Here is a 17,350-nt window from a genome sequence, read left to right on the forward strand (position 1 = left end):
ATTAAACAGAACGTAAGAATTTTTAAATTTCCTTTGAAAAATCAACTGTTTATTAACCATACTTTTTCTAAAAGACCACATATCAAAATATGCATATCAAAAGTTAAAAATTTGTTAGTGGTAGCTATTGAAAATACAATAAAACATCTTTTAACTATCAGTGTCAACTATACATAGGGTTTTTTTAAACCAAGAATTTGGCTTGTACTAATTTTAACATGACATCTGACTTACACGTCTGATGCCATTGCATAAAGTGGATGTGTTCTCACAGCTGTTCTGATCTCTGCCTTGTGCTTTTTTGGAAAAACATTTAAGTCTTTACTAGAGGCCTAAAATAAAGTCAAATAATACAATACTTCAGATTCTTCAGTAGTCCTTCATATTTATACAACTGTAATTCCATCAGTCTTGTAAGGGTGCTCGAACTACAAAAAGAAAAAGAGGTACTTCTATAAGAGTTTTGATTTTTCTCCAAAGGTAAATTTTTAAAAACTAAGATCAGCAGTACTTTTTCCATCACCTTCATCTTTAAATTTGCAGTCTTAAATTATTTCTTACCAGAAAAATCACAACTTGCTAATAAATCATTGGATGGCCGTGGCTATTCCACAAATTATTGTTATATTTTAGGAAGATAAATTCTGAAATACAAAACGGCACAAATCATAAAGGTACAGCTCAATAGTATGAACATGTAAAGTCAGTTTTTAAAGTATTTGCAACTTCAGAAAACTCATTTTTAAACCTTAGAGACTTTTCTAGTTTTAATACTGTACTCTTTGTTAAGCCATACACAATTTAAACATCTAAACCATATCTACTTTTTTCCTGAAATCTAGTGACTGCCTATTCAAATGTGAGCACGTTTATTACTGTCACAAGGGAGATGTGTTTTATCAAGTTAATTTTTTTAACTAAAATTGAAAGGAAAAAAAATTACTTTCAAAGTCATCACACTGCTTCCTTATGGGTCCTTGAGTTTTGTGGTGATAATGACAGATATGTAGGCAATTGGTGTAAAGTTGGAAAGTTTCAAGTATTTTTATCATGAAGTTAGCAGATAGCATTTATTTGTTGCTTTGCTTATAAGCAAATTGGTCCTCATCTGTAGGTTTTTCATCTGTGTATTTAACCATGTATGGAAAATATTCAAAATAAAAATTTAAAAATACAAATTTTAAAATATACATTAGGTATTATAATTAAAGGATATGCATAGGTTATATGCAAATCCAAAGCACTTTTTATATAATTTTATATAATGCACTTGAGCATCTGAGGATTTTGGTATCCAGGAGGGTCCTGGAACCAATCCTCCAAGGATACTGAGGGATGACTATATAGGCTTCTTGGGAAAAGCACAAGCATAATAGTGTCAAGAAGGAAGTGTTATTTTTGGCACATACCTAGTAACCAGAACATTCCACGTTACTACAAAATCCTCATTAGTTCTGACGATTAAAATGACAGGGCCTCTTGGGGAAATTACTAGTTTTGAATTTGACTGCATACAGGTAGATGTATTACTTGTAGAAGATTGTGCCAGTGTTTCGACTACCTATCCTCCACCTTGTTCTGAAACTTACTTAGAGCAAAAGAAAGCTCTCATAAATAGGCTTTTCCAATCTATTCCTAATGAAATAAAACTGTCACTCAGCAACTGGGTCTTAAATTCTAGCAAACATGGGGTACAAAGGTTTGCCAAACCCTTTTTTAGTAATTATGAGTAGGCGCTTTGTCTCTCAAGTTTGTCTCCCTTAGACAACTCCAAGGGTGGCTCTTAAAACATGGCTACATAATTTCAGCTTGAAAGCCTTATCGGGCTATTTCAAGCAGGAGTGGTTTGTCACTGAACACTAATTTGTTTAAATTCTCCATTTCATTTTATATTTGTAGGCATAACTGCAAAGCTCTAATTTTTATACGTTAAACTTGGATATTTGAAAAGAATTTTTTTGGTAAGTTCTATCACATTAATACTAAAAGAAGTGCTTATTTCTGGTTTATTAGTATAATATTTATCTCAAAGTATTTAACTTTATAGTAAACTTCTATGGTTCCAAGCTAAGACATTTATGTTGACTTCTCAGCTAATAGAGGTATGTGTTAATTTCTTATTTTATGATTAGGAAGAGGGAAAAATACAAACACCATGTGCAGTTTACTGTGTAAGTAGCCATTCTGTCCATTTTACAGATAATAGTAAATAATTTTTTTAAATTTTTCTTACTACATGGCAACAACTTATTTAATCATCACAGCCTCAGGGGGTAGGTACCATTATCATCCCAGTTTAGATAAGGATTCCAGAGAAGTTAAAAATGCCCAAGATCACAGAAAACTAAGTAATGAAGCTCTGACTTAAAACCCAGCTGGGCTTTTTTTAAGGCCCATGCCATGGTGCCTTGCCACCATATTCATTTTGTTACCTATAAAATCTACCAAATCTTGAAACTTGTAAGAAGGTTCATTATCAGACCAAGATATTTTTTAAAAGGGAACCAATGCAAAGGTAAATGAAAGCGAATATAAGACATTGAAGTATCTATTGATTAACCACTAATAAATCTTTGGCCAAGTTTTTTGTTACAAACTACTCAGATATATCTGAAGAGGGAGCTGGCTGATCATCTGACAGTAATTTTTGTTGCTGGAAATAGAAATTAAATTGCAATAAACAGTACAACCCAGTAAACTGAAGACTGAGATGACAAAGCAAACTGTACCAATGACTTGTTAAATGGAAAGATACACATAATGAGTAGTAATTCCCAAGTCTGTCACAGTCTTTAACTTTTTTTCTTATTAATTATTTGGCAGTTTAACAGAGTGTACAACGTTAGTAAACTTTGTGCCAAATTTCTTCATATACTCTGGAATCTGTATTCCAGTGGGTGAAGCAATAACATTGTGAAGCTCCTACGGAAACACAACAATATCCCTGCATTGCATATGGCACTTTATGGCATTGACTCATCATACTGCGAAGCTGTCATACAAGCACTCATGAGCACAGGGAAGGCTCATGCAATTCCTCTTTAAAATATGTACACTTTATTCACTGCAGAAACCATCGCCCACTTCCAAATTTAATAGCATTATGCCATCTTCTGTGTTCCTTTGTTCTTTCACATACTTTTAAGGATAACGTAAAGACAAAAGTGGAAGCATGTTTAATCCTTATCAAAAACAAATTGACCATTAAGACTTGTAGCAGATTCATCACTGCAATTAGGGCAGTTTGATGTTTACTCTGTAAAACAATCAGCACAAATAAAGGTACTGAATTGGTTTCTCCTATCAAAAAAGAAATACCTAACTACAAATATGACTTGTATAAAAGTTAAGAAACATAATATGGGAGTCTTTGTGCTTAAATTTCATAGGACTTAAAAATACTAATTATGCATTAGACAGCAATGCCATGGCTAAAAAACTTTTATTTATGTATATACATATAAATATACAAAATTTATAAAATATAAATCTATAGGGAATATGGGTGAAACATTTCTATCTAGACTGGAGGTTTAATGGATCATTTCTGTGTATAATATTAATGTTATGACCAATAAATATATGAAAACTAATTAAATACAAATTAAAACATTTATTTCGGCAATCAAAATTAGTAATGCCCAATATTGGTGAGGGTGTGGGGGAAGCAGTCCCCTACAGTGTTAGTAGAGGTTTAAAGAGGAGGGCAGTTACACCTTGAAGTATATATCCTTTGATCAAGCAATTGTACTTCTAGAAATTTATCTACAGAAGTACTCAAACAAGGGGACCATTACCTACGTAATAGTGTTCACTGCAAAATTGTTTTGGGTGGCAAAAATAACAAAAGCCCAAGTAGCCACCAATAGATGAACAGTTTAATAAAATCTGAACATCTGTTCAAGGAAATGCTGTGGAAAACACCATGTAGCCATAAAAAAGAGTAGAATGAAAAAAAAAGGTATGCCTAGAATGGTGCTAGTATTGTCTGGGGGCAAAAAACAAATTGTTAGTGGTAGTTAGTGTTCTCAGAGGCGGGGAAAGGGACAAATACAGAGAATATTATTTTTGTACTTTGAACATTTTGATCTTTAAATTTTTATATTAAGCTTTATTACTTTGTAACTGGAGGGTAAAAAGACAAACACTTTCTCAAGGGAGTTTAAGACAACTTCATTGGATTTACTTTTAGCAGATGCAAATGCTGACATCAGTGATAATCAAATTGTATGTTTCGTGAACAATCTGTTATATTTCTGAATTAACAATTGCAGTGTGGCTACAGTTTTATGTTTGTAAGCATACTGTGTCTACAAGGAAATATTCTGAAATAGTAAATACTTATAATGGGGTAGTGATAGTACATAGTTTGCTCCAGTGTTCCCATTATATGTAATGTGATAATATTCATGAAAAAATGTTAAATATAGTACTTTGTGGGAGAAAACTCCATTATTAAGAAAAAGTATTAGGGAGGAGAAGGGTGCAAAAAAGAAAAAAGAAAGAAAATTTATTAAATACCTGGAAATAAACTTTAACAACAACAAAAAGGAGTGAGTCCTATAGAGAAGAAAATTATTAAAATTTGGTGAAAGACAAAAATAAATAGAAGAATATATGATTTTTAAATGGACTTGATCTTATAAAAGCTTTACTTTTCTACAAATTAATATATAAAGTCAATATAAATCATAATTTTAAAATCCCAGCAAAATTTTATGTAACTAGAAAGCCTGATTTTAAGTTTACATGGAAGAATAAATGTCAAGAATTACCAAGAGTTGTTTTAAATAAAACAATGAGCACAGAGTATTTTTCCTTTTACGTTATTAATATATACTCTGAAGTATAACATAGGAATAAACTAATTCAACCAGTGAAACAGAATGACAGATCCAGAACCAGAAACATTCATATGCAGAAGTTTGGTGAATGGGGCTTTTCAAATTAAAGATGAAGAATTCACTAATCAAAAATTAATAGATATTTGGCTATCCACTTTTAAAAATTAAATCCCTACTTCAAACCATAAAAATAGATTCTAAATATATTAAAGAAATCATGTACGTTATGAAACTATAGAAGTACTGAGAGGAGGCTGACTCACACCTGTAATCTGAGCACTTTGAGAGGCCGAGGTAGGAGAATTGCTTGAGGCCCGAAGTTTGAGACCAACTTAGGCAACAAAGCGAGACCCCATCTCTACCAAAAATAAAAATAAATAAAAGAACTGAGAAAATATGGAAGGATATATACAGATATACAAACTTTAGCTTTGGGAAATGTTCCCACAATTGGAAGACAGGCCATTTGGAATGGGGAAAAAGTTTTAAATTTTCATAAAACGTGTACAAGAAAATGTCACTATATACAAAAAGGGTCTGTATATAATTAAAGTAAATCATTTAGTGGGGTCAAATCAATAAAGAAATACAAATGGCTAAAGACATTAAAAGATGTGATAATGGCACACTAATGATGAGGGAACTATATATTGAGACCATATTTAGACCAGATGGAAAGGAATAAATTGCCTATAAAAATTATTGGCCACAAGAGGGCATCAGATTTCCTTTTCCAACTTCAAAGCTAAAGATTCTATTTGCAAATAATAATCTAGCTTCTACATGAAAAGTGTTAGTGGTTATAGCTTAAATCACTTCTTTTCCTGTGGGTCTACATGTAGAAATTGTCACTGGTAATGGAGAATTTTAATGAATTATGTCATAGTTATTATACAAAACAAACATTTCTTTAATTATTTTTCTGTTAATAAAAGTAGTATTGTTCATTTAAGAAATTGTTCAATTAAAGCCGGGCGCGGTGGCTCACGCCTGTAATCCCAGCACTTTGGGAGGCCAAGGTGGGTGGATCACGAGCTCAAAAGATTGAGACTATCCTGGCCAACACGGTGAAACCCCGTCTGTATTAAAAACACAAAAAAATTAGCTGGGCGTATTGGCACGCGCCTGTAGTCCCAGCTACTCTGGAGGCTGAGTCAGGAGAATCGCTTGAACCTGGGAGGCGGAAGTTGCAGTGAGCCGAGATCGCGCCACTGCACTCCAGCTTGGTGACAGAGCGAGGCTCCGTCTAAAAAATAATAATAATTAAACACCCAGAAGCACAAAGGCAGATCATCAGACTCGATAACCACTATTAATATTTTAATGGATGGGGGAGCTTTTACTTTATATACTCCTGTTGTATTATGATATGAAATATATTCATTTTATGGTCACACAATTCGAAAACATGAAATGTCTTCTTACACCATTTTTTCCCCTAAAACATGATTTTTTATAGTTTCACGGTACTCACAGGTATGTGCCGTAATTGATTTAACAACTCTTTGTTACTAGATTTTAAGCTACAAATCTCTTTCAGAAATATCTTTTCAATCACATATCTCAATGCATACCAATGTCAGATGTTGGTCAGGAGTATCCATTTAAAGTTCAGAAATAAACAGACAAGTTAATCTCAGAACTGCCAACTTTATGAATTCACACATAAAAAATACAGACAATACATTTGTCAGAGTCAATTTAGTAAGTAAAGCCATACAATTAAATGGAAAAACAGTGTGATTTTGTTTTACTAAACTCTATGGAAAAAACAAACATTGTTTTTGCATCTTATAGATCATCCATCAACCACTTCTAAAGAAGTGATGAAATATACTGATTGAAAATGAAAATGTACTTAAAATTTTTGAACTTTGTCTAAGGTGACTGTAACATGAAAATATAAAGTCAGTTTTGCTATTTGAGTTTGTGTTTGTTTGTTTGTTTTTTGAGATGGAGTCTCTCTGTGTCTCCCAGGCTGGAGTGCAGTGGTGCAATCTCGGCTCACTGCAACCTCCGCCTCCTGGGTTTAAGTGATTCTCCTGACTCAGCCTCCAGAGTAGCTGGGACTACAGGCGCCCGCCATCACGCCCAGCTAATTTTTTGTATTTTTAGTAGATATGGGGTTTCACTATGTTGGCCAGGCTGGTCTTAAACTCCTGACCTGGTGACCCACCCGCCTCGGCCTCCCAAAGTGCTGGGATTACAGGTGTGAGCCATCATGCCCAGCCTAGGGGCAGGACTTTTAAAAACTTCCGGATTCGCAAGACCTTAATAATAGTAAGATGTATAAATACATTAGGAACCATTTGAAAGTTTGCAAGACAGAATAACCAAAGTTGTGAATGCAGGATGACACAATGATGTGTACATTAACCACCCTGGGCTACAATACTCTATTTCCTTGGAAGATGATCTTCACATCACTGTTACAGACCAAAATAAATAAAATAAAAAGCCAAAGCTACGTCTTTAATTAAAAATCATCACTTATTGATGGCTTCATACCAGCCAAATGCTGGGCTAGGTGCTTTACATGGACTACCTCATGTATGTTCTTGAGGTCTATACAGTTTGTTCCTCATTTGTTGAGTGGCTGAGCCAGGATAACCTCTAACTCCAGAGTCCAAACTCTTAACCATTACATTTACTTCTTCTAACAGAATCCTTCCATTTATCTTTAATCATGAGTAAGCACAAATCTTTCCCACCTGAGTTGATTGCATACACTCACAAAAACAAACAAACAAACAAACAAAAAAACAAACCCAGGAATAAGCATATCCTACGTAAGCAAGCCTCAAAAGCACTAACTTATGGCTATAATGGATCCCCTTCTAACACAGCAACAAAAGGAAGGAAGGAGGGTAAGATCCATTCTGCGTGAGGTACTACACCCGCGAGCAGCCCTGTAGATCCATAAGATAATTTTAACGGAGATGGGACCAAATCATGAGGTCTTTCTGGTAAACTGTCCTCAAAGAAAGGGTCCAAAAAGGAATCCCATGTGATCATTAGGATAGTGCTGAATTTAAAAAATCTCTTTAAGATATTTCTCTCTTCTTCCTCAGCCTTTGAGCGAACTCAAAGAGAGGATTATACATGTATTTCTTAGTTTTAACACTTGGGTATGTAATCATTAAAATATGTCTGTTCACTGATACCGGGGGGAGCAGAGTGGATTTTTGAGTGTGTGTGTCATCATGGCCAAATCATCTGATGGCTATTTTGGATGAGATGGTAGTGTATTTCAAGTATTGCTCTGGTACTAAAACGGATGATGTACAAAAGTTATACATGTATGTTGGAGAAAATTTGAAAAACAACTACCCCAAGTTAATCTCTTAAAATTTGGTGTATCTTTCCTATGACTACCATAGACATTTAAAAGTTTTTATTTTAACATGTAAAGTAGCCTACGGATACTTCTCTTTTTTTGCAGAACTTTAACTGCTATGTAAATTTCTTCACTTAACAGTACCACAAATCTTTTGCCCGTAACATTACAAGAAGTTTAAATTGAATCTACATATACATACGCTCATAAAGCTCTCCTGGTCTACTACACAGCGCATCTTTTTTTTTTTTTTTTTGAGACGGAGTCTCGCTCTGTTGCCCAGGCTGGAGTGCAGTGGTTGGATCTCAGCTCACTGCAAGCTCCGCCTCCCGGGTTCCCGCCATTCTCCTGCCTCAGCCTCCCAAGTAGCTGGGACTACAGGCGCCCGCCACCTCGCCCAGCTAGTTTTTTGTATTTTTTTGGTAGAGACGGGGTTTCACCGTGTTAGCCAGGCTGGTCTCGATCTCCTGACCTCGTGATCCGCCCGTCTCGGCCTCCCAAAGTGCTGGGATTACAGGCTTGAGCCACCGTGCCCGGCCTTACACAGCGCATCTTTACCGCGTCCCAAACATAGCAGATAGCATCTTTTAGTTGACAAGGCAGAGATACGTTTCCTGTCATGTAATTGTTTAATTTTACTTTGTGTTCTCTTGTTTCTGTGAACACATAAAATGTCCCCTCCTTGTCAGATTAAAAGACTGGTGAACAATAGAGGACTGATTTTCCAACAGGTTGTAAATTGCAGTCACTGATATTTTTTCTATCATGTTCTCTCCTCCCAGAATAGCAAGGTCATTCTCCTGTTCCCCCAAAATTCTCTCATTGTTGACAGTTCTGGGACTGTGTGAGAAGAAAAATGTCTTACTTAGCAACATTAAAAGAGCACAGTGCCAGCAGCCAACACTGAACTTGGGATAGTGTGTGACAGCTGACGTAAGATATAACCTAGACACATCTTTGCAAATGCAAGATAACGCATTTTCTTCATTAGTTTGTGCTGAATCCATGAAACTGCTCTTGGCAAAAATTCCGGCAACATGAAGAAACCAAAGACAAATCAAGGAGACACACTGTTATGAGGATACATGTGGCAATGGCTTGATACGAACATAGCCGGAGCTGCTACAATTATTGTCATCAACAAAGATTACTGAGAGTTTATGTGTTGAACAGTTAGATGTAAAGATGTTTCCGCCTTTCAGAAGTCTGACATCTGCTTAGAGATAGGAGATAAACACATGAAGACAGGTAACCCTGCGCTCCCAATGAGGGTACAATTTCAAGGAGGGAGAGATAAGTCAGGTTGAACCAGAATGGTTTGGAAATGGCTTCCCTGTGGGACTTAGAAAGGATTAAGATTACATAGTCATAAAAGGGCAAATATAAACAGCCAAAGATAACTTGAGGGGAAAAGCTGTGGGTCAAATCACAAAGAACTAATTTTATTAATATGTAAAAGCTCCTCCAGCGGGGTGTGGTGGCTCATGCCTGTAATCCCAGCATTTCGGGAGGCCGAGACGGGTGGATCACCTGAGGTCAGGAGTTCGAGACCAGCCTGGCCTACATGGTGAACCCTTGTCTCTACTAAAAATACAAAAATTGGCTGGGCGTGTTCGGCTAGACCAGGAATCAGGAGACCTAGATTCCATTCCTAGCTATGTGGCCTTAGGAAATGGTGGCAGGGGCCTGTAATCTCAGCCACTTGGGAGGCTGAGACAGGAGAATCACTTGAACCCGGCAGGGCAGAGGTTGCAGTAAGCCAAGATTGTGCCACTGCATTCCAGCCTGGGCAACAAAGAGTGAAGCGCCGTCCAAAAAAAAAAAAAACAACTCCTCCAAATTAGCAGAATACTAATACCAAAGGAAAAATTGCAAAGGATATCAATGGAATTCTCAAATATATATATATATATATATTTGTTCATTTATTTACTTATTTTTGAGACAGAGTCTAGCTAGCCTTGTCACCCAGGCTGGAGTGCAGTGGTGTCAGAGCTCACTGCAGCCTCAATCTTCTGGGCTCAAGTGATTCTCCCACCTCAGCCTCCTGAGTAGCTGGGACTACAGGCACATGCCACCACATCCAGCTAATTTTTTATGTTTTGTAGAGATGTTGGTCTCAACTATGTTGCCCTGGCTTGTCTTGAACTCCTGGCCTCAAGTGATCCTCCCACCTCAGCCTCCCGAAGTGCTGAGATTACCAGTGTGAGCCACTGTGTCTGGTCCTACAAATGGTTTTTAAACAAAGAAAAAGATGCTCAATTGAGCAAATTGAAAGAGGGGTAGACTTTTAAACTATGTGATATTTTTCTCCTGAGGTCAGGAGAGATCAACAAGTTGGATAAGAGTATGGTGAAGATTTTCAGGGGATAAACACTCTCATGTATTGAAAGCATAAGCTGCGGCCGGGCGCGGTGGCTCACGCCTGTAATCCCTGCACTTTGGGAGGCCGAGGCGGGCGGATCACGAGGTCAGTAGATCGAGACCATCCTGGCTAACACGGTGAAACCCCGTCTCTACTAAAATACAAAAAATTAACCGGGCGCGGTGGCGGGCGCCTGTAGTCCCAGCTACTCCGGAGGCTGAGGCAGGAGAATGGCGCGAACCCGGGAGGCGGAGCTTGCAGTGAGCCGAGATGGTGCCACTGCACTCCAGCCTGGGCGACAGAGTGAAGACTCCGCCTCAAAAAAAAAAAAAAAAAAAAGAAAGAAAGCATAAGCTGCCACAACACTTAGGGTGCTGTTTTAATACTAGCTATCAAAATACTCTTTACTCAGTTGCTCCTCTTTTAGAAATTTATTTTCAAGATATCTTTATACATACACAAAATAATATATATACATATATACTGATTGTAATTTCACTCATTATACCAAAAGGATGGGATTAATTTAAATGACCATCAATTGGCAACTGATTACATACATTATAGTGTATCACTTTGATGTAATATTATACAGTTTTGGGAGGAAAAAAGCTTGCTTTGTACCGAAGATAGTAGATACAAAGGGAAATATAGAATGACCTGAGAGCAACTGTTAAATTAAAAACAAGTTTGTGGCCTAGCAAGGTAGTTCATGCCTGTAATCCCAGCTCTTTGGGAGGCTAAGGCAGGAGGATCACTTGAGCCCAAGAGTTTGAGACCAGCCTGGATAACATAGTGAGACCTCCTCACTACAAAAGAATTGGCCAGCTGTACTGGTGCCTGCCCATAGTTACAGTTACGTGGGAGGATGAGGTGGGAGGATTGCTTGAGCCCTGGAGGTTGAGGCTGCGGTGAGCCATGATCACACCTCTGCACTCCAGCCGGGGTGAGAGAGCAAGACTCTGTCTCGAAAAACAAACATTGTATACAATGTTTTAAACTTTATTTAAATATTTAAATGTTTAAACTTTATTTAAAACAAAATACGTGTACATGCCAGTATAAGGATAGAGTAAATATAATAGTGGAGGGTCAGATGTAAAAGTCTAAAGCTACTAAACCTGTGGTTTAGACTTTAATCTTTATTTATGTATTTTTGGTTTTGAGACAAGGTCTCACTCTGTCACCCAGGCCAGAGTTCAGTGGTGCGAGTACAACTCACTGCCACCTTGACCTCCTCAGGCTCAGATGATCCTCCTACCTCAGCCTCCCAAGTATCTGGCACCCGCCACCACGCCTAGCTAATTTTTGTATTTTTACTAGAGACAGGTGTCGCCTTGTTGGCCAGGCTGGTCTCAAACTCCTGGGCTTAAGTGGTCTGCCTGCCTCGGCCTCCCAAAGTGCTGGGATTACAGGCGTGAGCCAACACTCCTGGCCGGACTTTAATCTTTAAATTCAAGTTGTCGAGGAAAACTTTCGAGCAAGACAGTGAACATAAGTGTTTTAGGAAAGTTAACCTGGAAGTGAGAGTTTTCATCAACTCTTGTCTAGGAGAACATACTTAACTGCAGATGCTGTTTAATAAATTAATAAACTTAATAAATGGCTGCTTTCATAATCGGGTGCATTCGTATTTCTTTCTAACGTGGTCCAGGGCCAGGTCTGGTGGCTCATGCCTTTGGGAGGCAAAGGCTGAAGATTGCTTGAGGCCAGGAGTTTGAGACCAGCCTAGGTAACATAGCAAGATTCCATCTCTATTAAAAAAATAAATAAATAAATAAAATGGTCCATCACCTCTTCATGTCTTCCTGAGGCTAGATGTATCCAAATCCTCTATATGCGGCAGTAAATGAATAGGAAAGGTTGTGTCTTTTTATAGAATGCAACAGGAAGGGAACAAATCATGCCTTCATACAAACACACTTTAACTGAGCACTTACTCCACCAGCTAATACTTCCAGGCCCTAAATGGCCAGCGTAACAAGTTTGTGATTCGAACCTCACCAGCACCGTCACCAATCAAGGACTGATTTCTGTATTCTAAGCCTCTTCTCTCTTCCATTATCCATCCCAAATTTCCTAAATTTCATCTCTTTTCTGTCGTCTTACCCTACCCCACCACTGCCAACCTGCCCAGGGAATGGCCTCACCTATATGTCATAAAGAAAAGTGAGACTGGCCGGGCGCAGTGGCTCACGCCTGTAATCCCAACACTTTAGGAGGCCAAGATGGGTGGATCATGAGGTCGGGAGATTGAGACCATCCTGGCTAACACAGTGAAACCACGTCTCTACTAAAAATACAAAAAATTAGCCGGGTGTGGTGGCGGGTGCCTGTAGTCCCAGCTACTTGGGAGGCTTAGGCAGAAGAATCGCTTGAACTTGGGAGGCGGAGGTTACAGTGAGCCGAGATTGCACCTCTGCACTCCAGCCTGGGTGACATAGTGAGACTCTGTCTCAAAAAAAGAAAAAAAAAGAAAAGTGAAAAGTGAGACCATCTAATAACATCCTATCAAAACAGTCACAAATGTATTAAATCTGCATCCAACTCTCTCACTGTCTGGCATCCATCTCTGAAGAAAATGTTTTCCTTCCCCTCTTTAAGTTAATCCCTCCACTGAAGTTCTTCATTTCATCTTAGCCCCTTCTTCTTTCCAGGCTCTCTTTCCACAGCCTACATTAATTATGCTTGCATCTCTCCTATGTTAAACTAACCTTTGCCCTGCTCTAGTTACTGTGCCCTCCTGCTTTTTCCTTCCCTTCACCACCAAGGACCTTGAAAGAATAGTCTACTAGTTTTTACATTGGGTCTTATGAATCAGATGTCTCAGGAACTAGTGGGGGATTTGGTGAAGGGGGGATGTGGGGAGGCAAAGAGAAGATAAACAATAACCATTTCATCTGATATGATATGAACCTTACATAGGATTTCATTTGAGACAGGTACATCCAAAATGTACTGCTTCCTTAGATTTCTTAACTTTTTTTGAAGACAAGGTCTTTTGCTCTGTCACCCAGGCTGGAGTGCAGTGGCACCATCATGGCTCACTGCAGCCTCAACCCTTGGGGCTCAAGCAACCCTCCCACCTCAGTATCCTGAGTAGCTGGGACAACAGGTGCGCACCACGATGCCTGGCTAATTTTTGTATTTTTTGTAGAGACGGGGTTTCGCCATGTTGGCCAGACTGGTCTTGAACTCCTGGGCTCTGCCTGCCTTGGCCTTGCAAAGTGCTAGGATGACAGGTGTGAGCCACTGAGCCCAGCCCTGCTTCCTTAGATTTCATTCTTGCTTTAATCCACTGTACTGTGTTGACCCAGCCATCCTAGCAGAACTGGTCCATCATCATGTATGATTCCATTTTCATAGTAGGTTTTCCTTAGTTCCTGCCTGCCCCAGGGCACCGACTTGGGCTTCTTCTCACTCTACACACTCTTACCTGGTGATTTCACTATATGCCTTTCTCTTGGAAAGGCCAGAACTTTTCACCTCACACCTGTTAGTTTAGATATGAAACAAACAGACAAACAAAAGCAAACCCAAAGGTAAGTGTTGGTTGAAATGTGGAGAAATTGGAACTCTTGTACACGGCTGGTGGTAATGTAAATTGCTACAGCCATGATAGAAAACAGCATGGAGGTTCCTCAAAAAATTAAAAATAGAACTACCCTATGATCCAGCAATCCTACCAATCTTTTGGTATTTTCAGAAGAACTGAAATCAAGTTATTGAAGAGATGTTTGCACTCCTATGTTCACTGCAGCATTATTCACAATAGTTAAGATGTGCAAAGAACCTAAATGTTGATAGATGGATGAAGAGATTAAGAAAACGATTATCTAAATACAATGAATATTAGCCTTAAAAAAAAACAAGAAAAATCCTGCTATATCCAACATGAATGCACGTGGAGGACATTTTGCTAAGTAAAATAAAGCAGTCTCAGGAGGACAAATATTGCATAAAACCAATTTTATGAGGTATATAAAATAGTCACACAAAATAGAAGCAGAGGGTAGGATGTGCCAGGAGAAACGGGGAGGGAGAGATGGGGAATTGCTACTCAACAGGTAAAAAGTTTCAGTTATGCAAGATGAGTAAGTTCTTATGTTAAACGTTTTTACCACAATAAAAAAAAAAAAAAAAAAAAAAAAGGGCCAGAGGTTCACTTTTTTTCTTTACCAAGGTTTCTTAAATTGTGTTCTAGAGATCAATGCATCAATTTTAAAAAAAAAAAAAAAGCTTGCAGAATGGTCTGACATGTGAAAAAAGGTGGTTTCACTTAAATTTCATTTCATTTTTCCCAACAACCCATTGTCTTAATACCTGTGCTCCGAATGCTCAAAAGAATGGAAAAGACTCTAGGAATGCAATATTTCCATATGACATAAAATTAAAAGCAATCTCTAGGTCCAACAGTAAGAAAATGATGAGTTATGGAACATCAACTTAATCAAACATCATGCTTCATTGAAATGGATATATATGAAATGCTTCCAACAGCAGATGTTTATGATACAATAAGGTTAAGTAGAAAAAAATTAGAGAACATGTACTTTAAAAATAAAATACATATATTTAAATATGCCAGAAGGTGAAATAGGACAGACAGGTTTTGGTGATGATGTCAGGTAAATCACTTTAAAATTCATTTACTATTTGGTCACAGTGTTATCTTAACAAGGAAAAAAAAATTTTTCTTTTTTCTTTTTTTTTTTTTTGAGATAGGGTCTCACTCTGTAGCCCAGGCTGAAGCGCAGAGGCGCACTCACAGCTCACTGCAACCTTGACCTCCTGAGCTCAAGTGATCCTCTCACCTCAGCCTGGCGAATAGCTGGGACTACAGGCATGTGCCACCACATCCAGCTAATTTTTGTATTTTCTGTAGACATGGGGTTTCGCTAATGTTGCCTAGGCTGGTTTTGAACGCCTAGGCTCAAGCGATCCACCCTCCTTGGCCTCCCAAAATGCTGGGATTACAGGTGTGAGCTACTGCGCCAGGCTGGAAAACAATGTTTTAAATATTTCACAATCAAGTCAGATGAAAATCAAATTTGAATTTGGATAATCAATGAATTAGACACGTGCTGGCTTATAGAGAAATTATTTCAATAGTTCTCATTACTGGCAGGTATTTTGATATAACACAGTAAATGATGTCACACATTATGGCAGTACTGGTGTATATCCTAGAGTTTTGCAGATAGTCTAAACAGCATGGAAATGTAACATATTTAACTATAAATATGGTGCTTTTAAAAAAAATAAAGACTATTTATTAAATAGTCTTTAAATTAATAAAGACTAGTCAAGTGCAGAAGTGAGAAGGGGCGAAAGAGTGGAACAAAGCGCTTGGCCTGTAATTGTGAACAGAGATAACTCGCTATCTTTGGACCTGCTGGTTCTGCTTTTGATTGAACAGTGACAGAGAAGGTGTGAGTAGAGACATTTATTTTTCTCACGGTTAGTACGTAACACCAAGGGACTACTACTTCCGAGTTACTGTAAAAATCCCAAAGGCAGGGTAACCATACATCTTACTGCCCAATGCAACACACTTTTGAGAGCAAATGATTTATTGCTGTTATCAATTACACCACGGTAACAGACACAAACCTACCCCAGGAAAAGTGGGATATAGTTACCTTATATGAGGTAATGAGGCAAATATTACTAGTATAATTCAAGAATAATAATGATGCTAAAAGCTAACACTTAACTGAGCACTGACCAGGTGCCAGCCTGTATACTTGACATATGTAAACAGCAATCCCATAAACATTGGGATAAATACTACAAGGTAGATACTATTATCCTATTTTATTTGTGAGGTAAAGGAGTAGAGAGAGGTTAAGTGGTTTGTCTAAGGTCATCCAGCTAGTAAGTAGTGAAGCCAGAGATGGAAACAAAGCTGGCTATCTCCCAAGCTCCTTTTATGGCGTTATCCTGTCCAAAGTATTTTTGGAGGATTCTCCATCTCCTTGCCAACAGCCTGGTAAGCACTTACTGCATTTATACCAAATTAAATTTGTTCAGTCAATGGAACCCTGTTGGGCATATTTCTTTTTCCTCCTTTCCAAAGCCCTTAAAAACTTTTTTTTTTTTTTTTGAGATGGAGTCTTGCTCTGTTGCCCAAGCTACAGTGCAGTGGCACGATTTCAACTCACTGCAACCTCTGCCTCCCGGGTTCAAGCAACTCTCCTGCCTTGGCCTCCCAGGTAGCTGGGACTATAGGCATCCACCACCACGCCTGGCTAATTTTTGTATTTTTAGTAGAGACAGGGTTTCACCATGTTGGTCAGTCTGGTCTTGAACTCCTGGCCTCAGGTGATCCACCAGCCTTGGCCTCCCAAAGTGCTGGGATTACAGGCATGAGCCACTGCGCCCAGCATAAAATCATTTTTTTCTTTTTAACTTTAGAAATTTTACAATTGAGGACAGGCATGGTGGCTCACACCTGTAATCCCAGGACTTAGGAGGATGAACTTGAGTTCAGGAGTTCAAAACCAGCCTGGGCAACACAGCAAGACCTCTCACTACTAAAAATCAAAAAAATTAGCCAGGCATGTTGTCATGCCTGCTATCCCAGCTACTAGGGCGGCTGAGGCAGGAGTATTGCTGAGCAAGGAAGATCGAGGCTGCACTGAGCTATAATTGTACCACTGCACTCCAACCTGGGCAACAGAGCAAGACCCTGCCTCAAAAACAAAAACAAAAACAAAACAGAAAACAGAAAAGCCTTCCCAACAGGAACAGCAGCAGATAGAATGAGACACTTATTCAAGGTTGCCAGGAATATTATCTTTC

The 17,350-nt window shown here is 38.3% G+C and overlaps 1 protein-coding gene across 10 annotated transcripts in view; it reads right to left on the minus strand.

Moving 5' to 3' along the window:
- The window catches only part of CXADR (CXADR Ig-like cell adhesion molecule), a 252,397-nt gene that overhangs the window by 173,650 nt on the left and 61,397 nt on the right, over positions 1 to 17,350 (minus strand). Inside the window, exon 8 of one of the 10 annotated variants that reach the window (XM_015133098.3) lies at positions 28 to 428. The exons of the other annotated variants lie outside the window; for them this stretch is intronic. Within the exon in view, the coding sequence (XP_014988584.1) occupies positions 387 to 428 (42 nt within the window). The 3' untranslated portion in view covers positions 28 to 386. Of the gene's footprint in view, positions 1 to 27; positions 429 to 17,350 lie in introns of those variants that run through there. 10 annotated transcript variants of the gene reach the window in all.

The sequence above is a fragment of the Macaca mulatta genome, chromosome 3, assembly GCF_049350105.2.
Source record: "Macaca mulatta isolate MMU2019108-1 chromosome 3, T2T-MMU8v2.0, whole genome shotgun sequence".
NCBI lineage: Eukaryota > Metazoa > Chordata > Mammalia > Primates > Cercopithecidae > Macaca > Macaca mulatta.